Raw genomic sequence first — 25,532 nt, 5'->3', positions numbered from 1 at the left:
CAAATTATTGGGTTGGAACAGTTTGAAATACAAGTCTTAGTCTAGTTTGATAAAAAAAAAAAAACTAAACTATTCTAATATCATATGTATGCATTGTAATGTTTGGACGGGAGAGCTCTCAAACAATAAAAGTATGTAAATAAAAAATGAAAAATGTCAATAAAAAACACATAATAAGAAGAACATATAACAAAAATCGATGTGGTTGGGATCAGTGGCTATAGGGGACAATATACAGACAAATTATTGGGTTGGATTGGTTTGAAATACAAGGCTTAGTTTAGTTTGATAAAAATAAAATAAAATAAATAATAATAATTAACTATCCTAATATTATATGTATGCATTGTAATGTTTGGACCACAGAACTCTTAAGCAATAAAAGTATGTAAATAAAATGAAAAATGTCAATAAAAAACACATAATAAGAAGAAAATATAAAAAGCAATAATCATAAAAAAAATAGAATGAACCTTATGCATTGTAAAGTTTTTGGCAATGGTAAAGTTTATTCGATTGAAACTGGATACCGGTCAATAAGAACTTTTAGAAAGTTGTTGCAGAGACCTAGGTGCTATGAAGTATCGACACTTCAAAATAAGTGTTGCAGTCATGTCGGATAAGAACGCAATTGTCATCAATTTTGTTGGTGAAAAAACAAAAATTAAATAAGTTATAGTTATCAAATGGACTTAATTTTTTGTGTAGATGAAATACACAAAGTGCTTGATAAAATGAACGATTCAGATTATCGAAACAGGGCATGTGGTAGGCCTCATGGGCCAAAACGATGCTCTCTAATCCAATTTTTAAATTAGAACGGATCTTCCTCTTGATTCGATTCCCTATGCCCTAGGAAACCTCTTAAATTAGAGAGAGAGAAAAAAAAAGAAAAGAAAAAAGAAACACAATCACTAATGTAGTTATTTTATATGAGGGAATTCTCTTCGGGCCACTCTTAAATTAGAGAGAAAAACAAAAAACCTGATTACTAACGTAGTTGTTTCATACGAGGAAATTCTTTTCAGTCCATAATTTGAACTGAAGAGCACTGTTTAGTCTTGTGATGTCTATCATAGATATCGTTTTGATAATTCGAACTATTAAGTATGTTGGACATTTCATTTTTTTATTTCATGAACATAAAAAAATTATATCGATTCAGTAATCATAACCTATTTAATTTGCATTTGTCACAACAAAAAAAAAGGACAATTGTAATCTATTCAATTTAAATTAATTTTACAAACCTGTATCTCAACTCTCCGAAAGCGAGCTATGCTCCATCCTCATGCTTCAATGCATAATATTATAGTACATAATATTTTAATTATTAAAGTATTTGTAATAAGTAAAATATTATTATATATTTTTATGCATGTTGGAACGTTAGATTGGATGACTTTTTAATACAATTTTTATTTCATAAAAATTATTTCGCTCACATTTAAAAAAAAAAATATATATATATATATATATAATAATAATTGGAATTCAAAATTATATTATACTATTAATTTTAGATTTGACTTAAATAGATTACATTAGCTCAACACAAATTGCTTATAAAGTGATAAAATTTTGGTCCGGTCCCGACCCGGCCAATGCCCAACTCCTACCCCGACCAGTTGGAGAAGTTATAAATAGGAATGGCAACGAGACAAGAAATGTGAGTTTTACACTCTCTGTTTCCAATCTCCAATTATTATTATTTTTTTCCATTTCCATTCCTCATCCCTAACAAAGACCATTTTTATTCCGCCGTCTCGCCTCTAATGGGGTTCGGTTTGTTCCGCCCCACAAATCCCTAACCCATTTTTGTGATCAGGAATGTTACATTCATCTAATTTGGTGCCGTCTGAATTGCATGAATTTGTTCACACTATTCATCTAGATGACAAGATGACAACTACGGTAGACTAAGAAGGTGAAACCAATTGTCCAGCATAAAGATAAAACTAATACCTATATTATAAGACAAAAACAGCTTTTGAAAATATGTTAAAACGTATTTATTTAAACAAGTTTTGAAAATATGTTATATTTTGTTTATTTGAATGACTAAAATAATTTCTAATCAATATCTACCGTTGAGATTAATTTTTTTCCCGCCCAAAAACTCTCTACTGTTTCTCCCACGTCTGCCAAACGTCTCTTAACTCCCTCTCTCTCCACGTACTCTCTCAATGTGTTGTAGTTCAGAGAGAGAGAGATGAGATGGGTGTTGTGTTCACACTCTTTCTCTCTCTAGGATTCTCTCTCGATCCCTAATGCCGCCGTGGCACTACCGTTAGCAGAACCACCGCCTCCTTCACAACCACATCAACGACGCCCCTCTTCTGCAGCAGCGCCGTAGTCCGCATCTGCCGCTCTCCGAAAAATACTCGGCTGGGATTCAATGCTGAGCTTGGCCTCTCTGAAATTCATCCATATCCCTACATTCATAACAGTCCTTCACCGTTTTCTCTCTCTAACGTCTCTCTCATGGCGTCGACTCTCCGCCAACATTCCCTTCTCCATCCCCTCGCTCCGATCCAAACCCCCACAAATTCGCCTTCCAAAACCCTAAAATCTCCTCCCGATTGAGACGATATCTTTGCACTCCTACTCTCTCTCATCAAGCCCTCACTCTCTCTCTAGGGTTTCCGATTCTGCACCCTGTCCGTGTTCACCGCTCGATGGTCCCGTTGTTTCGGTGCCGAACAGACAATCTTCTGCAGGCTCTTCGCTACGCTGCTCAATTCGGCTCCCTTCGCTACCGACGGTGCGCTCGCAAGGTAAGATCGATTGAGTCTTTTCCCCCCTTCTCTCTCTGTTTTTGTTTTTGACTGATTTGGCTTGCTACTGTTCAAACCCCACTGTCGTCTTCAAGAACAGAGGTATTTTACTCCAATTTCGGGCTTCCTGCAGCTCTTTATTGTACATTCGCTTCAAGGTTATGTACATTTTGTTGATTGCTGTGATGTGGGTTTGATATTTTTTCCCTTCTCTCCCTGTTCTTCTCCTTTATTTCATGAATACATAGAGTTGTTTATTTGTTATTTTTTTCCCCTTCTCTCTCTGTTCTTTTTCTTCATTTCATTAATACATATGTAATTTGGGGTTTGATTTCATGTTTTTATTAGAATTCGGTGGCCAATACAGACTTACAGGTTAAATTGAGGATTTTCTTATACTTGTTGCCACGGATATAGAAGCTTGTTCATTTTTATTGTCATCATGATCATCATCATTTTATTTAATATTTTTTTGGTACCACTAAGAACATCCTTAAATTTATATTTCTTTAACAAAAATCTTGTAAACATCATGATGACGACGATCATCTCCATTATTCTTGAGACAATTGCTTTATCAGTGAGATAGTAAAAATCATTTAAATGCAAGTTTAACACACAAAAAAAAAAGAAAAAAAAAAGAAGAAAAGCCTTACACCAAACACATGGCAAACTTGAATTCCATGAAAATAAGAAAAAAAATTTCACTATCCGAATGATTTTAGATTTTCCATATATTTTTTTTTGGGTAGTTAAGAGTAAAATAGTTATGTTAAATCCTAATAAGAAACTGGTTAGGCGAGCTATTAGGCCACTCGTATTACTGGTTTTATATCTCTAAGTTGTGTTCAATTCAAGTTGCAAAACATGATCATAGACTAAACATTTGGAAAGGCATTTCCTTTCAGACAATTAAATAATGCTAGAGTTGAAGAGTTGATTGAGATACAGTTTTTTAAGAATCCATCTTTGTCAAAATGCTTTGCATGCAATTAATGTATTTCACTTCCCCCTCCTTCATAAATCCAAAATCCATCCAAACATAACACTAACGTATTCAATGGGGAAAGTGATCTTTGTTTGAATTATAATTTCGTTCCATTATTGCAGTAGACAAAGCTGGAAATCCATTATAAAAACCCAAGTTTATCAGCCTCTTCTCATGTATTCACATGTGTGAAGATGATTTCACTTGAAGAGAATGTCAGCTCTTGTTTCAAGCTGGTCCAAGAATGTTCACACCTTGCCAGAAAACTTTGTTTGCTCATCTGAAGAAAGACCTGGAGACCTTGCAGTGCCTTTGTGCAGAGGCATTCCAGTGGTTGATCTACAACAAGTAGACGGTCATGACAGAGCTGATTCAATTAAGCAAATTATGAAAGGTAGCCAGGATTTTGGAATGTTTCAGGTTCGTTGTAAATCCTTGCTTACTTAAATACACAAACACATACATATTTTATTGGAAAGCTCTTAAGACAACATTTTGAAACAATTTACAAGTATTTAGCTCTTGAAAATGTATTTACTTTTTTAACACCAACCAAATGATGCCATTGACTACTACAATAATTCATAAAACAGGTGATCAACCATGGACTATTAAAAGAACTAATGGACGACACAATGAGTCTGTTCAAGGAGTTCTTTGACATGCCTGACGAAGACAAGGCCACTTACTATTCCGAGGACACGAGTAAGAGCTTCAGACTCTACACAGGCAGTTTTCCTCACTCTGTTATTAATCACAACTACTGGAAGGATTCAGTAAGACAAGATTGCCACCCTTTAGAGGATCACATTGAAACTTGGCTAGAAAAGCCAGATAGATACCGGTAAACCCTGCAACCCCACTACGCCGCTTAAATCTGTCTGGTCTTGTTGTTGCATAATACTTCTATGTGGCAGCAAAAAAAAATTTTGAATTATCTTTTTTTTTTTTTGTTTTTTTTTTCTCTTGGGGATTACTAATTGGGATTTGGGCTCTTTGAGTTGAGTTGAGTTATATAACTGACTGATAAATTATTGTTAATTTTATTTTCGGAGAGGTTGTTGGGACATATTCAGTGGAAGTGAGGAAGTTAGGCTTGAGGATTTTGAATCTTATTTGTGAAGGATTGGGAATTGAAGTGGGGTATTTTGCAGGTGACCTGAGCAAATTCCAGGGAATGATAGTTAATCATTATCCGCCATGTCCAAACCCAAGTGTGGTCTTGGGAGTATGTGGACACTACGACACCAACCTCTTAACCTTACTTCAACAGGACGAGTATGGGCTTCATATCCTCAAGGATGGGCAATGGGTTGGTGTTAAACATGTCCCCGGTGCATTTGTTATCAACATAGGCAGCCAGCTAGAGGTATATCTTCACTTTGTGCTTAACCTAGGTAGCCTACATATTATTGTCAACAGAGCAGAGTTCACCATGCCCTTAACCCAAATCCATACAGTGGAGTCTTTGGTTCAGACAGGGAGAAGTATGCAAGAGATGTTGAAGATCTCATTACCTTTAGAACTTCAGGGCATGTAGCTGGTTTTATTTCTGAAGCCATACAGGTAAGCATCGTCTATGTAAATTTGTTTTTATTGTTTCTTTTTGTGGCTATATTGATTAGGGTAATGATGTACATACAGGATTTAACACAAAAAAATTTATGCAAAATGATGTGTCGCATTTATATCCTTCCATTGATAGTCAAATGCCCATCACTATGGTTCACAATTGCGAGAGTGTCATTGCCACATTATTTTTGTCTTAAATTCTGTACGAAAATTGTGTGAGAATATCATTTTCCTATTAATACAACCTCTTCCGAGTTATTGTCTAATTTGAACTACTCTCTAAAATGGCAGGGAGTGGGTGGAATTATTGAAGTGGCCCCAGGTTACTTCCTTGCCGTATACAGCAGTATTAAGAAAGCAGGAGGGCTTCGTATTGCCGATGAGGTTCAATCTGGGTTTGCTCACACTGGGAGCCATTTTTGGGGATTTGAGACCCAAGGCATTGTGCCTGACATAGTGACAATGGCAAAGGTAAATCTATATAATATGGCAGGATGATTTTTAAAAATGTCCAAAATGATTTTTAATGGTCTAAATTAATTCTAAGTGTATATCAATGGTTAAGATCAATCCTTTCAAATGTACCAAACACTTGATTCCCGCCCAAATACTCTTTGCTCTCTCTCACGTCTCAAACACTTAATGTGGCAGGATTATTTTTTTGGCCTTTATAGATTTGGCCTCTTCTTCTTGGGGTAGCAAAGTGTGTTTTGAGGGGAGAGAGAGAGAGTGAGTGTGTGTTTTAAAATTTGAAATTTGAAAGAGTGAGATGAGCGAGAAAGGATGGATGGGTGGGTGGGGGTGAAGAGTTTTTTTTGTTTTTTGTTTTTTTGGGCTGTTGTGGCTCTTGGACACAAAGTGTGTTTTGTTGTCCGTCGCGGCCACCGCCACCGTTGCCTCACTCTCTTGGGAACAAATTATGTTTTTGTTTTTGTTAGTATTTATTTTATACAAAATATAAAAAAATAATTAAAATGCATTATTTACTATAATTTGAGTTCAAATACTTAAAATACATAAATCATGCAAAATTATAAAATTTTATTTTAAATTGTAAAATTTATTTTAAAAATTTTTCAGTGTAAATTTTATAACATTACTCTAAATTTTATAATTTTTAAGTGTATTCAGATTGAATGGATCTGAAAAAGTAAAAAATGTTGATTAAAATATTTAAAAAGTTTACTAAAAGTAACAAAATACAGATTGAAAATTTTAAAAATTATTTTTGAAAGCTGTAAACCAAATAAGTTTTGAATTTCAAATTTGTAAAAATTATTTTCAAAATATACAACCAAACTCTAATTATAAAATTATTTGAAAATCCAAACCAAACGGACCATCTATTTATATTTTGACCTCAAAAATTTTTTTTGCGCAACAAATTAGATAAATTATATTTTAATCCATAAGATGAATATTTCTTTATATTTTTTTAGTATTTTTATCAAAAGAAGTTACAGATTTTACAAATTTTAGCATGATACGTATAAATTATAACTACGTTTTGATCTCAACAATATTTATACCATGCCTTTAGGCACGTGCATACACTAGTATATATATATATATAAATTATTAATTTCAGTTCCATATCAACATTTTAAAGTAGCTTGGTTGGTTGAAGCTTGCTTCCACTTACCCCCAAGGTAACGTGTTAAAAATTAGGGTTTCACAACTTTCACTCTCTTTTCCTTCCTTTGTTTCTAGACCCCTCTCTCTCGCTAATCTTCCACCGCTTCAAAATTAGGGTTTTATAACGGTCTCCTCTCTTTTCACTCCTTTGTTTATTGACGCCTCTCTCTCTCTATTATCTGCCATCGCTGCTCTCTCTCCATAAACCTAAACCCTTTTGATCTCTCTAGCTTCTATCCATTTGAGAAACCCAAAACCTTTGAAATTGACCAATTCAAATCGTCTTTCTGATGGAGAACATGAAGACGAATCACAAAAAAACCCTTAGACGAAGCAGCAGAAACCCCCTAAACCACACTCAAACCCTAAGACGAAGTAGACGAAGAAGAAGAAGTGTGAGATCGTCTGAAATCCATCACGCATCTTGAAATCTAGTTATTTATTTTTCTGAAATCGTCTTTCTGATGATGGAGAATTGCTTAAATTTTGCTTTAAATTGCTTGAGATTAATTGAAATCTGTATAAAATTGCTTGATTATTCTTGTGATTATTTTTGTTTATGTAATTTCAATATGATCAGGTGAACAAGCTTCATGAAGTGTGTTGAAGATTTCAGAGCTAGGGTTTATCTGCAACTTAACAAGATTTTTCAATGCTTAATGGCTTCGATTTCTCAATCTCAAACCTCTAGTGGTCTTCTTTTACTGGTATTGATTTCTCTATCCATTGATTGCTTTATGACCACACACCCTCATCAAACTCTTAATCACCACTGTCACTATCTCTCCTCTCTCTCTCTTGATGTGTATTTTGCTATAGCATTGCATGATGTCAATATTCACTTTGACTCTATTCTTGATGCATGTCACAATATTTTCACTCTGTATAGTAATTTTGAAATTCATGTTCTGTTTTAGCTTTAATATGTGCATTGGTTCCCCTACTTACAGTGAAAACTTCTACTCTATTTATAGACCAAAATTTCTCTTATGAGGTAAAAAAGTTACTTTAGTAGAATTGTGACAAGTTTTGTTTTGGTATTACTCTGAGGCTTCTATTGGAAAAGCTTGAAAATCAAAGCATTCAATGTATATTGTGTCATGGTAGGGTGCAACTTGCCTACATCTTTGCTTGTGGATGTACAAATAATTTTCCATCACTACCGTCATAGATTTTAGTTATAAAAATGCAGTTCCCATTAAATAATGTTGTTGCTTTTTTTTTTTTTGGGCGACTCCTATATGCATGTCCCCACTTTTCCATTGTTAAAAAATGTGTATTGTTTTTGTCTCATCTATTTAATTTTGCTTTTACTTCATGTTCAGAGTTTTACATACATTGCAATTCCTGTTAGTGTAGTCCATGTAATTTGGAGATGATGGAGATTGAGGGCGAGGCAACCACCGAGATTTTCAGTTATTTAGAAGTTTAATTTTATAAAAAATAGCCCTTCAACCAAACAAGAAACAAATAAAACTTAGAAAAAAATGACCATGAATTGATTACAGGTGTTATTAACTTGTAGTTACTATTTATTTGGAATGTTGAAGTATTTTTGGTGTTTGATATTTGCCTCTCTCCTAGTTCTTCCCCTCATCATTATGCTTACATATGTGATGATGTAACCATTGTTCTTCTATTCTATAGTTTTACTCAGGAAATTCGTCTATTTTTTCTTTATTTTGGAGAGGTGGTTCTACATGATGTTGATCCTAGTATGAGGACCTTCATTCATTCATGTTTGAGTCGGTAAAGATGATTCTATTTTTATTTTTTTTGTTAAGTAGGAAAGCCAATTTGTAGACATAAGTCGTAACTCAAAAATAAAATACTACTCATGCTAATTAGTTTCTCAATTTTCTCTTGACACCAGGCTCTTAAGGATTCTTTTAGATTCTCCTTTTTGAAATTAAACATGTGTTCAGTTGTCAAAATCTCCATTAAGCTCAATTAGTTTCAGTACGAAATTACTATACCATATTTTGTTCCAACAAGGTCGGGAAGGTGCATAATAACTTTAAACATACAAAATAAGATGTGGCATCACATAAGGAACAAAATTTATTTCTGAAGTAGCATTAACAGGACGAAAATAAAATAAAACTACAATTATGAATACCAATATATGAAGGGTCTTGTTAACAAGTGCCTCGAGGACACGAAAAGTAGACCAAAAAATAAATTTGAAAACACAGGACACTTTTTATTAAATTCAATGCAGTTTTTATTGAAATTAATGCACTTCTTTTAACTGTTTGACCTATTTTCAAGACACTTCTTTATTTCAATCCCAATATCCAGCACTTTTAACATTTGTCATATACAAATATCTTGAGGACACAACAATTACACGAATTATAACTAAGACCATTCCAATAAAATAAATTACATATATCTATTAAGAACAGAACAAAAAGATGACATGAGGAACTTGCTTCTCTACGTTTCAGGAGCTTTAGCAATAATGGAGAAAACTACAAATGCAAGACTGATGTTACAGGAGGACAAGTTACCAAAAAATTTGATATCCATGTTTCATATTTCTTCTTTTCTACTTCTAAATCTCAAAATTCAGTCAAATAAAGAAACTAAATCCTAAGCAAAGAATCATGCCAATCTCAAATCATACCTGAGGGAGTAATGTAGGGAAATTAGTTAGCAGTTTTCTCTTGTTAAGATTTCGAAATTTCAGTGTAGCTTCTACAACAACATGGTCTAAAAATTCACTTAGTAGTTTATTGGTGGTAGTTGCTACATAATTAATGTATGTTGGGTTATATATAATAAATCCATGTGTTTTTTGGGTGATTAATGTAGACCTTTTTTTATTCAATGGCAACTGAGCAGCGAGTAGTAACACAAGTGATGAAGACTAAAGAATTCCTCAACTGAGCAGTGAGTCAACAACCAGGTAATCTCAGTTATCACTCAAGAATTCCTTCACTTATGTTGCTGCCATTGCTTGGAAATGGAGACTAAATTGGGCCCTAGTTTTTTTTAGTTTTTATTTTTTTCATTTATCCTTTTTGATGTTGTGATGTAGAGCGTGATTCTTGGGAAGCTAACATGGGCATGGAGATAGAAGGTGATGGGGGTGCCTGCATATCTTCAACTTGATCTGGAAGCAGATCTCGTCTTGCCTCCGGCACCAGCTACCAGAGTCGACAACCATGTAATTTCTAGTCTCAGTTATCACTGAAGAATAAATTCACTTACATTGCTAGAATTCCTTGGAAATGGATATTGTATTTCATGAATAACTGATCAAAATAATTCTATTGACACGGCTTTTACAGGTTCCAACTAGTATGGTGTTAGAATTGTATGATGCACGATTCGATTCATACAATTTAATATGAGTTTCAACCAAAATTATTTGAATTGTGTTGTTTGAAAATTGGGTGTGCTGTTGAATTGAGAATTGAGTAGTTCATAGGTTTTTGTTTACATAATGTATTGAAATGACGCCTTTTTCAACTACTCTATGATGAAACAAAAATAGGGCAATTGGTTATACTGATATACGTGGTGTTATATATATATGTAATATATAATTTATTTATATTGATCCTGTGAAGTATTTGATTGCGATTGCTATAGTGTTCCAACATATGTGTGAGGTTTGGAAATTCCTTTCCAATAATTTGGGCTATATTTCATGATAAGCGTTCGGTGGATCTTGTATGAGAAGGGAAAAAGAAATGGAAGGAAAAGTGGGAAAAAAAAACTTTGTTAATAGTTTCATGTGGAAAAAAACATGCAAAGAGTGAACTGCTAATACATGTATTATCTTATGCAATTTTATCTCTTCTTTTGTGGAGATTTTGTTGGAATTGTGTTTCATTTGTTGTGGCGCGTTATAGAAACCAAAAACACCCTTTTCATAGTTTTTAGATAATTAGAGATCGACGAGTCCAACTTCCTTTACTCCATTCAAAAAGTTATTCAAAATAATTGATCAAAATTTCCAATGATCCGGTTTGTGCATGTTATTCAAAATAATACTTTTAGGAGTTGTTAGTTTTTCGTTTGTATTTTTTTTCCTTTGTGTTTTTTGGCGCTAACCCCTTGCAGGCAATGGCACATATAGATATGGTTAATCATTTAAGGTAATCTCCTTAACTTTTTGATTTTATTTTTTACATTCAGGACAATGCATTGTTTAGTTTGGGGGGAGAAAATACTTATTTTGAGAAGAATTTATATATTTGCTTGCAGCTATGAGTTAGTTATTTTGTTAAAAAAAAATAAAAATTTAGTGCTCATGGTTTTCTTTTGTTCTATACATTGACTGATTGGGCATACTTGTGGTATTTAATTGCTTTAACTCGAGAATTGTTTTGAAGTTTGATATGCTAGCTACTTTGTTAAAGTATTCCGTGTGTTCATATTTGGAAATCATTGCACTGCACTTCAGCCACATGAATATGATTTTTAGTTGATAAGTGGGTATGACTTGAAAATCTTGTGGAATGATAGTGGAGACTTTTAACCCTGTGAGTTTTGTGCCAATCATTTATTGGAGGGTCGTTATACATCTACTCTTAATTTTTCTTTGGAAGCGCATTAATTTGTTGTTTAGTCTCATTATTTTTTCATTTTTGGTTGAATGCTGAGAACAAATCAATTTGTTGTCACACTTTTTACTCCCTCGAGGATGATGCATCGTTTAGGTTGGGGGGAGAAAATTCTTATTTTGGGAAGAATTTATATGTTTGCTTGCTACAATGAGTTAGTTGTTTTGTTTAAAAAAAGAAAAAAAGGTGTGCATGGTAATGTATTGTTCTATGCATTGAGTGATTCGGCATACTTGTAGTATTTTATTGCTTTAACTTGAGAAATTGTGTTGAAGTTTGATATGCTAGCTACTTTGTTAAAGTATTTCATGCGTTCGTATTTGGAAATAATTGCACTGCACTTTAGCCACATGAATATGATTTTTAGTTGATAAGTGGATATGACTTGAAAATCTTGAAGAATGATAGTGGAGACTTTTAACCCTGTGAGTTTTGTGCCAATCACTTATTGGAGGGTTACTATACATCTACTCTTAATTTTCTTTGGAAGGACATTAATTTGTTGTTTAGTCTCATTATTTCTTCATTTTGGTTGAATGCTGAGAATAAATCAATTTGTTATGACACTTTTATTCCCTTGAGATCATGAAAGTTGAAGGACCATACTAATTCTTGAGAGATGATTTTAGGCCATCTTTGTTTCTTTGAGCCTTTTATTTATTTTTCTTTCTTTTATTATTACTTCATGAACCATTAGAAACCAATTTGAGCCTTTATGTTAGCCTTTCTTTGTTTAACCCCACAACCCATACTTTCTTTTTACTTTTGTAGATATGTTGGGATTATTTGAGTTTGACAATGGCAAATTTGTTTGAAAAAAAAAAAAAAGAAAAAAAAAGGAGAAAAGCTGAAAAAAAGAAGAAATAAATTGTGTTCAACGAAGGGGAAAAAAAAACAAAAAGAAAAAAAAAAAGTAGGAGGAAGTTGAAAAAGACAAAAAGAAAAGTAATAGAAAGAGCAAGGCATTTGGAATAATGCTCTAATTGTGTTTATTTTTATGCCAATTGTCTCTCAGACGTCCTTTTTTTTATTCACTTTTGGCTTTTTATTATTTTTTCGTAATTCCTCAACCCAAGCATTACAACCAAATAAAAGTCCTATTTGATCTTGAGTGTGGTATAGTTTACAAGTGGACATGATGGATTGGGGTGATGGTGTGGTAATTTTAATTCTCAGTATTTGATATTCCATTCATGAGACTATTTATTTATTCTTTCATTATAGCGTTTTTCCAAAAAATTAGTATGCGGGATATTTTGCCTTTGATTTACATTATTCTACTCGCATATATTGAGAGCAATTTTTGCACCATATTCTGAGTGATTGATTTGTTGAGTGCAATAACTGGTGAGATTTGAGTCGAAGCATGTTTCAAAAAGAGATTTGGGTTATATTTCACTTTAAGGCTAAGGTTGTGTATGTGTTGGCTAAACTTTTTCACGCATGCCAAATTCTGAATGTCATGAGATAACTTTACTTGCTGCTAGTGTCTTGAACTTTGATTGGTTATCTTGTTAAGGTTGTGAAATTCATGACTTGTTCTTGAACTTTAGCATGAAAACGAAGAAATCCTTCGAGTAAAGAAAATTTTTGACGTTTGTGGGTAACATTTCTGGAAATTTTATTTCTCAGTATTTGATATTCCATTCATGAGACTATTTCTTTATTCTTTCATATTAGCGTTTTTCAAAAAAATTAGTATGCGGGATATTTTAGCTTTGATTTACATTGTTCTACTCGCATATATTGAGAGCAATTTTTGCACCATATTCCGAGTGATTTATTTGTTGAGTGCAATAACTGGTGAGATTTGAGTCGAAGCATGTTTCAGAAAGAGATTTGGGTTATATTTCACTTTAAGGCTAAGGTTGTGTCTGTGTTGGTTGAACTTTTTTCACACACTCCAAATTTTGAATGTCATGCAATATCTTTACTTGCTGCTAGTCTTTTAAACTTTGATTGATTATCTTGTTAAGGTTGTGAAATTCATGATTGGTTCTTTAACCTTGGCATGAGAATGAAAGAAGTCGTTTTACTAAAGAAATTTTTGGATGTTTGTGGGTAACATCTTTGGAAACACGAGACTTTAACTCGTCCGTGAGGGGTAATCTATTGGATTAAGGGCTTGTTGCATGTGCTAAATTCAATCATGATTTCTTGCGGAAGTAGTTTAGAGTAGTTGCTTTTATTTTTCTTTTTGATTTTATTTTAGTCGCCTTAATTGCTAGGTTCTAAAATTAAAGCTGGTTGGGAGGTGTGATGAATGCTTAAAATTACGTAGTTATTATAGGAATTTTGGATATTATATCCATTCTCTCAATTTATATTTAATTGTGATATAATGTATTTAATTTAAATTTTTAGAAAAACTACATTTGAGCCATCAACAATATAAATTGCTCAACTAGGGCCATAAGACTCGGTTTGCTTTGAAATCATCTCATAGCATTCACAAAACCTCTCTCAAAGGTTAGACAAGATTTCATTGTACCTCCAGTCCTTTTTTATTTTGATTTTGCTCTTCAAATATTTTTTTATTTTTCCTTTTAATTACTACTCATCTTTTGTTCCTTATTTGTTCCTTTTATGTAATATATATTGGGTGACTTAGATAATAGCAAGAACACTAGATCTGAGCGCAATGTTGTCAAGTGTGCTTGGGGTGCTCGAATTCTGCGCAACAAGATGGTAATTTTTATCTTAATTTTCTAACCCTCTACATAATATATATACCTTTTTACTCACAACGGTCTTGTGTTTGTAGCTTTTCATCGAATAAAAGATAATATTGCTATTGCCTAAAGGCAAGATTTCATATTTTTGTAAATAAGGGAGCAGAAAAGGGGTGTTGTTTTGAAAGAAAAAAGGGCCCCCAGTTGATTGACTTGTCCTCCCCATGTCATTGTATATGATATGTTTTTAATGTTAATATTGTTTGTACTCAAATGAATTGTTGAGCCTTCACAAAAAGGTTCTTTTGTATAAAACTAGACTACATTTGTTTCCTGGTAAATTGAGATCTAGATGGACCGGCCCTTTCATAGTTAAAACTGTTTTTTCTCATGGGGCCGTTGAGATTGAAAATCCCAGGAATGGTGATGTTTTTAAAGTGACTGGCCAACGTCTTAAACCCGTTTTGGAGAATTTCCCACCTGAAGAGGAGAGGAGTCCATTGAATTAAAAGGCCCTATTTATTGAGACCCATAAACATAATAATAAAAGCAGTGTTACATTTCGGAGTTGTTAGTTTTTCGTTTGTAATTTTTTTCCCTTGTGTTTTTGGCAATAATCCCTTGCAGGTTCATGGTTCATCTTTTCTTTTTTAATAAATTTTTTGTTGACGCTCAAAAAAAAAAAAAATATATATATATATATATATAGACATGGTTCATTATTTAAGGTAATCTCCTAACCTTTGTGATTTTGTTTTTTACATTGAGGACAATGCATCGTTTAGGTTGGGGGGAGAAAATACTTTCTTTGAGAAGAATTTATATGTTTGCTTGCTGCAATGAGTTAGTTGTTTTGTTATAAAAAAAGAAGAAGAGACCTTGTGTAGCTTAAGAAGCTGTCAAAGCTCGAGCCACGACGGTTCTCATTCAAAACAGAACCAAACAAAACATGGAAAAAAATGACCATAAATTTATTGCAGGTGTTATTAACTTGTAGTTACTATTTATTTGGAATGTTGAAGTATTTTTGGTGCTTGATATTTGCCTCTCTCCTAGTTCTTCCCCTCATCATTATGCTTACATATGTGCTAATGTAAGCATTGTTCTTTTATTCTCCAGTTTTACTCAGGAAATTCGTCTATTTTTTCTTTATTTTGGAGAGGTGGTTCTACATGATGCTGATCCCAGTAGGAGGACCTCCATTCATTCATGTTTGAGCCGGTAAAGATGGTTTAGTTTGTAGTCCTTTCACAATAGTTTATTTGTGGGGAAAAAATAAAATTATGATTTCATCTAACAATTATTCTCTATTTATGCATATCATATGATAAATCATATTTGAAAATCACTCTTCCAATGTTTGATTGCAGTGAATTTTTAGACCATGTTGTTGCTGCTACATTGCCTTTCGAAATCTTAACAAGAGAAAACTTCTAACTAATTTCCCTACATTACTCCCTTAGGTATGATTTGAGATTGGCATGATTCTTTGCATAGGATTTAGTTTCTTTATTTGACTGAATTTTTAGATTTAGAAGTAGAAAAGAAGAAATATGAAACATGTATATCAAATATTTTGGTAACTTATCCTCCTCTAACATTAGTCTTGCATCTGTAGTTTTTCCCATTAATGCTAAAGCTCATGAAATGTAGAGAAGTAAGTTCCTCGTGTCATCTTTTTGGTTCCGTTCTTAAAAGATATATATCATTTATTTTATTGAAATGATCTTAGTTATAATTCGTGCAATTGTTGTGTCCTAATAATTTGATATTTGTATATGACAAATGTTAAAAGTGCTGAATATTGGGATTGAAATAAGGAAGTGTCTTGAAAATAGGTCAAACGGTTAAAAGAAGTGCATTAATTTCAATAAAAACTGCATTGAATTTAATAAGAAGTGTCTTCTGTTTTTAAATTTATTTTTTGGTCTACTTTTCGTGTCCTAGGGCACTTTTTAGCAAGACCCTTCATATATATTGGTATTCATAATTGTAGTTTTATTTTATTTTTGTCTTGTCAATGCTACTTCAGAAATAAATTTCGTTGCTTATGTGATGCCACACCTTATTTTGTATGTTTAAAGTTATTATGCACCTTCCCAACCTTGTTGGAACAAAATATGGTATAGTAATTTCGTATTGAAACTAATTGAGCTTAATAGAAATTTTGACAACTAAACACATATTTAATTTAAAAAAGGAGAATCTAAAAGAATGCTTTCAGAGATACTGTGGACTTAATCTGCAGTGAAGGGCATTACTGACTTTCATACATATATTTTTTTTTTCTGTTTTCTTTTTTGATGCAGATCAGAAAAATCGTTTCTAAGTGTGCTTCCAGCATTGATGTCTCTTGGATCATTTGTTGAGCTTATTTCCATCTCTCGTTGACTTACCAAGTGAGTTTGTTTTCCAGCATTCCCTAGTAGTTACATGATGCTCCTTTTCGTGTCTTTCTTTTGTGGTTTTCGTCTCTTGCCATATTTCATCAATGAGCAAAATGCCTAGGGATACGAAAAAATTTACCAAAAAATCTACCACTCACATCGGTGTGGAACCAACACCCATGTGAGTGTTTGCTAGAACATTTGGGGTCTTGCATTATTGTTCGCCAATTGAAGTTCTACTTACTCTATTAACAGCTGCACCGTGTTATTTTCCTTCCATTAATTTATTGATCAGTCAAATAGGCCATTTTGAAATGCCTTAATTAAATTTGTTCAGAAATTCAAAATCTACATGCTTGGTACTAGTTGGAAAATTGGATTTTATTATTTTGAATGAAAGCTAGAAAGAATAATATTTCTTATTCTCATATTAAACAGTGTACACATAGCACCTCTATTAATAGGAGATACATGGCATAAAATAAGGGATTGATTAGCTACTGATTTTGAGGACTGATTAGCTACTATTTAGTTACTAATTCTAATTCTAAATATAAACTTTCCTATTCTATAGTATTGACTAAATCTAGATATTTACAGCTATGATATCCTAAAGAATTCAGCCATATCCTGGCAGAACTATTTTCTTCCCATTTCCAACGCTCTCCCTTAAGTTGGCTTGAATATGTCTTCCATGGCCAACTTGTAGATTAGGTGGTCGAACTGCCTCTTGTGTAGTCCCTTTGTAAGAACATCTGCAATCTGCTCCGCAGTGGGTATATAAGACATGTAGATCAATTCCTTCTCAATCTTTTCGTTGATAAAGGGCTTGTCGACTTCCACATGCTTAGTTCTGTTGTGAAGAACAAGATTATGAGCAATTGCACTTGCTGCCTTCTTGTTACAGTAAACTTCCATTGGTGATGTTCTTGGAATTTTTAAGTCTTTCAATAATCTCTCGATCCACAAAGCTTTACAAATTCCATGAGCCACTGATCTAAATTCAGCTTCAACACTACTTCTAGCCACTACGTTCTGTTTTTTTGGAGGGCCAGAAATTAAACCCCAAATTAAGTATGGGCCTAAGTATTGAGGTCGTCCCAAAGAGGCGACCAAGAATGAAAAAGGAGCATGGGCTAAAGTCCAAGGGAAGTGGGCCAACAGTGGGCCGGAGTAGGTCCGACCCGCCAAGGGTCCAAACAGACTCCACGAAGGAAAATGACCAAGTCAAGTTGCAGCGGGAACACATGCGACGGTCAAGTTGCAGAGGGAATACATGTAGCGAGGAAGTTGCCGAGGTACTTTGCCTCAGCGCTGCCATTCCTAATATCTTCGGCTCCGCCGCCATCCAAAGTTGATGAGGGAAAGAGAAAGCCGAAGCAATTAAGTTGTAGAGGCGTCAGTTGTGACGACCAAGTTGTGGAGACATTTTGTCTTAGCGCCGCCATTCCAAGTATTTTCGGTTCCATCGCCACTTGGAGTTGCTGAAGGAAGAAGAGAACCGAAGCAACTAAGTTGCAGAGGCGCCAAGTTGCAGACGCACTTTGTCGGCGCCGCTACCTTGAATATTGTCGGTTATGCCATTTGAATTTGCCACGGGAAATGACTACCGCAGCAACTACTGCCGCCGCAACCAACTTGCGGAGGGAACATCCCGCCAAGGTTATAGTAGCCTTTGGAAAAAGCTTCCCCTCTACAAGGAAAGGGTAATGCCTGGTGCTGATAGCAGGCCTCAAGACATTACTAGCCCAGGGCTGATAGCAGGCCCCAAGACTTACTGGTTGGAGTTGATAGCAGGCCCAGGGTACCAGTTTACCACGACGATCCCGCGAAAATGGGAGCAGGGTAGCCCTAGTATAAGGGACTCCCTTTCCATTACCCAGGTCATAGACCGGCCTTAGTCGCAGAGGCAGGACTAAGGAAGCCCCTTGGGCTTGGTACTAAGGAATAACAAGGCTAATAGCAGGCTTAGCTGTGGCCTTCGCCTGGAGAAGCTGGGGAGTTTGTGGTTAGGTGGCTAAGGGTGAAGGCTTCGCTGCGGTGAGCACGAACATTGTCGATAGCAGACTAATAGAGTCTTGAGAATGCATGCAGTGGCCAAGTAGAACTGAGAAGGCAAGTGTAGTAGCAAAGTTTATTGCTGCAACTGCACTTGCTGAGGTTCGAGCTGAGAAGGCAAGTGTTGCGGCAAACGCTCCCGTCGCAACTGCACTTGCTGAGGCTCAGGAGGGAGTTACAGCGCCAAACACTCCCGTCGGAACTACACTTGCTGAGGCTCAAAAAGGTAGTTGTGGAGGCAAACAGATAGTACACAATACATGCAGAAGACACGTGGCACCTAAAGGTGGCTCAAGGCGGAATATTCCATGTGATCCTTTAGGACACATGTCCTCTCTCCATTTGGCCACTAGGTGTCCTCTTGGTGCCAAGGAAAAGCCTATATAAATAGAACCCATTTCCCATGGTTCAACAAGAGGAATTTTGGGGATTTGGGGTAGATGTTGCCCATTTTGGCACTGCTATACATTTCTTCTTGAGCTACTTGCTTCACCCTCACCCAACTGCACACTCTCCAACTTCCAGACAGTTGCTGCTGCTCATTCTCAAGCCACTTCCACAATTCTTGGGCCATTAGCATAGTTTTGCCTCTCTAATTACCTTCTCTAACTTCGAACCCCTTTACATTTCTGGCGACTCCGCTAGGGAGGCTGCTTTGATGATGGTTTACACACCTCACTAGAAAAAAATGGTAGAGGATGAAGTTCAGCAAGGCTCTTCAAATGGCAGAGCAGCACATGCGGAGGACCGTGACCACAGTGTTGTGATTGAGGCAGTTCAGTCACTCCAGGATATGCAGAGGGAGATCCTGGCAGCTTTGCAAACTCTCACTGAGGCTGTTATGGCCATGGCTTCTCGACCAGCTCCAGCGCAAGCACCTCTGCCCGTATCAGTCCCAAACCCAGTGCCTAACTTGTTCCCTGAGGTTTGGGCTCCGATCCAGGTGCCTCCGGCGGTACTTCAGGCGAACGGTGCGGCCGCTGGTTCAGCTACCCAGGAGCAGACTGGACCATTCTAGCCCACTCACTTTTTTACTCTAGCCGATGTACAAGCTATGCTCGAGCAACAGCGTAGCGAGAAGCCACTCCCATCTCTCCCCGACTCAGATGTGAACGCCCCATACTCTCAGGAGATATTGACCATGCCATACCCAACTGGGTATACAGTGCCCAAGTTTATTAAGTTTGATAGGAAACAAGGCAATGCCAGAGAACAGGTGGTGAGGTTCATTGAAACTCTTGGTGTCTATGGCAGTGACCACTCTCTGCGCCTTCGGGAGTTCTCCAAGTCCACTTACTGAAAGGGCTTGCAGCTGGTATGTGAACTTGGCTCCCAACTCGATCAAGAGTTGGGAGGAGATGGTGAACAAGTTCCACACGAAGTTCTTCCAAGTCCAAGAGAAAGTTACAACCCTCACCCTTGGGCGAAATGTCCAAAAGGAGGGTGAAGATATACTGGGCTATGTTAAGTGGTTCCAAGATAAGGCTATTGACTGTCATGAACTAGTGGATGAGGCCCATTTAGTCAGCATATGTGTGGAGGGGTGCCATACGCGACTACAAAATTTTCTTGGTGAATCATAATCTGCCTACCATTTCAGTCTTGATTGAGGCGGCTAGGAACCTTAGTACCACTGGTCCCTTGCACAGATCTCGTGACAGCCACCGCTACCCTCGCCGTAGCTGAGTTGTTGCGATAACATCTGTAGGAGGGAGCCGCTCGCAAGGGGAGGCGACGTCCTCTCGGAAGAGAAAGAGTTATGAGGACAGAAATCCATGTCCTTGCAGCCTTGAGAATGTTAAGGCTCTGGTTAAAAAATGAGTAGCTGATGGTGAACTTACCTTGCCTCCAGTTAATGTCCCTCCAACTAAGAAGAACAAAGAAAGCTTGGATTATTGTGTCTATCACAGAATCACCAGACACCCTACTACGGACTGTTGGACTTTGAAAAGTATCTTCAAGAAGAAAGTTGACGCAAATCAGCTGAAGTTCATAGATGTCGGTAACCGTGATGTGCGGAAGAACCCTTATCCTAACCACAAGGAGAAGGGGAAGAATGTACATATATGATTGGCTATCTCAGGCTTGTGCGTGATCAAGTGCATATGGCGTCTTACTATGATGAGTTAGAAGAAATTGCAACCGGCCAGCTACCTGAGACAGTACCTGCAGAGGCAAAATTCGCCGAGGATGCTAATGCCCAGGCGTTGCAAAACTCAGTTAAGTTTCGCGCCTTCTTTGACCATTTGGGGCTGAGCCAAGCCGCCAGGTTGGAAGCAACAAAAGCCCTCATTAATATCTTTGAAGTGCACCATGATGAAGTTGTTGAGGCTAAGGAGTATGTGCCTCGGCGCATCCAGGAAGCTTATGAGGCCATTACTTTTTCAGAGGTAGGCAGAGCATACCCATTTCCCCATAATTGTCCTCTTTTTGTCACAGCATACATCAGTGATGTAGAGTTCAAGCGTGCTTTCTTTGATGGCGGGGGCGTCCATAAACATCATCACTATAGACACCTTTGAAAGGCTGGCGTCCTAAAGTCCAGGATGGTTCACCAACCCATCACTGTGACGGGTTTTGGCGGCGAGAAAAAAGATACCAAGGGCCATGTGGTCGTGGACTTAGTAGTTTGAGATCTGTTCCGCAACCAAGTTTCTTGTGATTGAAGCGGACACAAATTGCCACATGATACTTGGCAGAGCTTGGATGCACCGATATGGAGCTATCCAGTCGAGTTATCACCAATGCGTGAAGGCAAAGTTGGGAAAGCGCACAGTAACCATATAAATGCGTCTGAACAACCATTTGGGGTTGAGGAGGCACACTATTCGGATGCAGTTTTTTTTATTGAGTTGTCAATGGGTGAAACTCCAAGGACCGGTAGAGTTGCAGGAGTAAAATTGCCAAAATGGGAAGGCATTCGGGATGCAGGGGTTGGTCTAGAAAGTAGTGGGCAGAAGAGGAGCAGCAAGTCCACAAGTCCTCCGCCCAAGATTCTTAAGGTGCGGGAGGGCGGTAAGGCAGTTTACTACCTAAGACGTTTCTTGGAGGGCAGGCTTCATACCTTGGGAGGAAGGTCCCGAGACAAATAAATGTGACAATGACGAGTCCCAAGAAGAGTTGGTGGAGACGCTTGAGCCCGCCCCTGAATGTGTGCAAGGTAGGCCCAAACCGCAGCAGGAGGTGCTTGCTGAGGTCAACCTCAGCGACTTACCAGGGCAGAGCAAGCCCCGTGTTCATCAGCGACACAATGGCTCCAACAGCTAAGGCAGAATTGATAACACTACTGAAGCGGTACAGTGACGTCTTTGCTTGGACATACGATGAGATGCTTGGTCTTGACCCGTCTCTTGTCACCCATCACCTGGATACTTTTCCCAACTCTAAGCCAATAAAGCAGCATGCTCGATAGTATCACCCTGACCTTGAGGCAAAGATTAAGGAAGAGGTAAAAAAGTTACCGGGGGCCAAGTTCATTGAGCCTATACAGTACCAAACTTGACTAGCAAATATTGTGCCTGTGGAGAAGAAAAACGGCCAGATCAAGGTCTACATAGACTTTCCCGACCTGAATGAATGAGGCCTGCCCGAAAGATGAGTTTTCATTGCCCCATGTTGACACACTTGTCGATTCTACTGCAGGCCATAAGATGTTCTCCTTTATGGATGGGTTCAATGTTATAACCAGATCAAAATGGCATCAGAAGATGCAGAAAAAACGGCATTTAGAACACCTTTGGGAAATTTTTTCTATACGGTGATGCCCTTTGGTTTGAAAAACGCGGGGGCAGCCTACCAACGGGCTATGACTGCAGTGTTCCATGACATGTTGCATCATGAAGTTGAAGTATATGTGGATGATCTGGTGGTCAAGTCTATCGAGGCAAACTGACTCCTCTGCGACTTGGAAAACGTTTTTCAACGGTACCGTAAATTCTGCCTAAAGATGAACCCTTTCAAGTGTGCCTTCGGAGTTACCGCCGACAAGTTCCTTGGCTTTTTTGTACACCGGCGGGGGATTGAAGTAGATGGGGATAAGATTAAATCAATCATGGAGATGCCACCACCACTCTCTCAAAAGGCTTTGAAGAAATTCCTAGGCAAAGTGTCATATCTTAGGAGGTTAATTCCAGTCCTTGCTGAGATAACATTTTCCTTTGGGACACTGCTGAAAGGGAATCATAAGTTTGAATGGTTGCAAGAACACCAGCAGACATTTGATATGGTGAAGAAAGCACTTACAATGATTGCCCTACAACCCAACAAGCCTCTGCTACTGTACCTGACGTCTACACCTCGGTCTATTGGGGCTCTACTTGTCCAAGACATAGATGGCATTGAGAAGCCAGTCTATTACATCAGTCGCAAAGTCAATGGTGTCGAGTTGCGATATACCCCAATTGAGAGGCATTTTATTGGCCCAATTCCCATCTGGTGAACATGAACCTGCAGAGGTATCTCTACCAGAGGTGAGATCGATGTCTCAGCAGCTGCAGTTGAGGCTTATTAGGACTCAAAATTTGATGGAGCTTCGGGAGCTGGGAAAGGCGGAGCTGGCATAACATTAACCAGTGAAGAAGGAGAGAAGTTTCATCTATCATATAAGCTTGATTTTGAATGTTCAAATAACGAGGCTGAATATGAGCCGTTGATACTGGATCTAATCACTGCCCAAAAGAAGGGACTTCGCAAGTTGAAAATTTTGGGCGACTCCGAGTTAGTTGTCAGGCAAACAATGGGTGATTTCGCCTCAAAGGAGTCTCTGTTGGGCACGTATCGCACCGTGGTTCAAGGGTTGCTCACTCAATTTGATGATGTCCAAATCCAACATACCCCTCGAACACACAACCGTTTCCCCGATGCCTTGGCTACACTGGGGGCATAGGTAGATATACCAGATGATAGTATAGCCATCGTCATCGAGAAAAGAACAACACCAGCAGTGTTAGCCGAAGAACATACAGAGCAAGATGCTGAGGGATGGAAAGCCGATATAATCCAACAAAACAGTTGAAAACAGGCTAGGGAACAATCAGACTAGCAGAACTTGCATAATTTCTGCTCCCCAGAGGAGAGTTGTATTTTTGCGGTGCCAACAACTTGCTGGCAAGGTGCGTAGGTAGACAAGAAGTAACTTACAGACTTAAGCAAATCCATGCTAAGTCTCGTGGAGATAGAGATATCAGTCTATACCGACGGATACAGAGGCATGGGTATTACTGGCCAGTGATGGAAAAAGAAAGTACTGAGTTGTAGAGACAATGTGCAAAATGCCAATCCCATCCTAAGGAAGAGGAAACCCATTTCTTAAGCAGTGAAGAATGGAGGCAGCCATATGTCGACTACCTTGGAAATGGTGCACTGCCTGAGAACAAAGCCGATGCAATCAGAGTTAAGAGGCGGGCCTGCGCTTCTTCCTTAACCAAAGGATGAGGCAAATGAGGTGCCGAGGGAAGCCCACAAGACAGAACATCAAGGAGGGCAGCGATTATATGGACATCTCATTCACCTCGGCTACTACTGGCCGACAATGGAAGAAAATGCTAAAAACTTTGTAAGGAGATGCCAATCCTGCCAGAAGTTTGGGAACTTGATACATGCACCAGCGGTTGAGCTGCACAACATCAAGACCCCTTACCTGTTCCATAGTTGGGCATTTGACAGTGCAACAATTGAAAGGCCACAGATTGCAGCGACTAAAGTTAGTACCAAGTGGGGGTGGAGGCTATACCGATGAGGAAGGCAGACGGGGCAGGAGTAGCTAACTTCATCAGAGAAAGAATAATGTGTAGGTTTGGCATACCAAAAGTAATGCTGTCCGACAATGGAACTCCCTTTGTAAATCGTCATGTGGGAAGACTGCTGAACGCCTACCAGATCAAGCAGCACAAGCCTAGTCCATACTACTCCCAAGGGAGTGGACAAGCTGAGGCGACCAACAAAACCATCATCCGAATATTGAGTAAAATAATGGATGAAGCAGGGGGCACTTGGTCTGAACGACTCCCCATAGCACTCTGGGCGTATAGAACGTCAAAGAGAAAGCCAACTCAGGCAACCCCATTTACCCTAGTGTACGGGTCCGAAGTTGTGTTACCAGTTGTGTTGGCAGTACCCTCAGCAAGAATGGCTATGTCAGCACACTTAGTTCCAGATAGCAGAAAGAATGACATAGAGGCAGCTGAAGAAAGAAGAGATCGGGCCTCGCGGCCAATAGAAAAGTATCATCAATCCGTAGCTCGTGCCTACAATCAATCTGTTCAGCACAAGAAGTTCAATAAATTGAACTTGGTATGGAAGACAGTGGACGCAATCATGCGTGGGCAACCTATTCCTAAGTTCTCACCAAGATGGGAAGGCCCCTACAAAGTTGTTGAGGCAAGCAGCAGCGGGTACTAAAAGTTGACAAGAGTAGATAATGGGTTCAAAACTGGCCCTATCATCGCCACGTTGTCTGCATGCTCGAGGAAACCATCGACTGCCTGAAGCCTGTCCCTCATCCACGATAGGTCCAAACCGTTCCTCTCAAAATCGCTCTGGTTTGCATCGGCACTTTCCACGAACTTGCTAGGGGTGGTCAGAATCTTCTTAGTAGCACTGTCGCAAATGAAGTTGGCGAGTGACTCCAGCAGTGCTATCTGTACCATAGATCCAGGAACGTTAAAAGCAGTAAAGGTGCCGGGGTGCAGTGCCTGGATGCGCAGCGAGAGTGGAAGCAGCTACAGAGGAGACCTAGTAACTTAGAAAAGAAACTTTCTCTGAGGGCTGAGGGGACTCCTTCACACCCCCGCCAGCTTCAATCACTGGAGGGAGACTGGTGGAGCGACCAAAGGTCTGAGGACGATGCACTTCCCCTGAAAATGATT

General features: G+C 37.8%; 2 protein-coding genes across 5 annotated transcripts; both read left to right on the top strand.

Moving 5' to 3' along the window:
• Positions 1-2,168: 2,168 nt before the first annotated feature.
• LOC145820332 (hyoscyamine 6-dioxygenase-like) lies at positions 2,169-16,620 on the top strand. Of its 4 annotated transcripts, XM_082915613.1 has the most exons (14): positions 2,169-2,777; positions 3,888-4,185; positions 4,359-4,609; positions 4,920-5,134; positions 5,226-5,331; positions 5,629-5,808; positions 7,553-7,679; positions 9,820-9,883; positions 10,016-10,144; positions 13,958-14,237; positions 15,341-15,442; positions 15,592-15,684; positions 15,840-15,878; positions 16,531-16,620. In XM_082915613.1, exons 2-4 carry the CDS (start codon positions 3,979-3,981, stop codon positions 4,921-4,923), a joined length of 462 nt encoding a protein of 153 aa, XP_082771739.1. In that variant the 5' UTR covers positions 2,169-2,777; positions 3,888-3,978; the 3' UTR covers positions 4,924-5,134; positions 5,226-5,331; positions 5,629-5,808; positions 7,553-7,679; positions 9,820-9,883; positions 10,016-10,144; positions 13,958-14,237; positions 15,341-15,442; positions 15,592-15,684; positions 15,840-15,878; positions 16,531-16,620. The 4 variants fall into 4 exon arrangements, with proteins under 4 accessions (XP_082771739.1, XP_082771742.1, XP_082771740.1 ...); XM_082915616.1 differs by lacking the exon at positions 15,840-15,878 and having other exon boundaries at positions 16,536-16,620; XM_082915614.1 differs by lacking the exon at positions 15,840-15,878.
• A 7,779-nt stretch (positions 16,621-24,399) lies between these two features.
• On the top strand, positions 24,400-25,065 carry LOC145819041 (uncharacterized). The gene has a single exon (XM_082913025.1). It carries the CDS (start codon positions 24,400-24,402, stop codon positions 25,063-25,065), a length of 666 nt encoding a protein of 221 aa, XP_082769151.1.
• The last annotated feature ends 467 nt before the right edge of the window (positions 25,066-25,532 follow it).

This window comes from Camellia sinensis, chromosome 2 (assembly GCF_055761805.1).
Source record: "Camellia sinensis isolate YWXY chromosome 2, ASM5576180v1, whole genome shotgun sequence".
Taxonomy (NCBI): Eukaryota; Viridiplantae; Streptophyta; class Magnoliopsida; order Ericales; family Theaceae; genus Camellia; species Camellia sinensis.
Note: the sequence above shows the minus strand (reverse complement) of the source record. Positions and strands in the feature narration are given on the sequence as shown.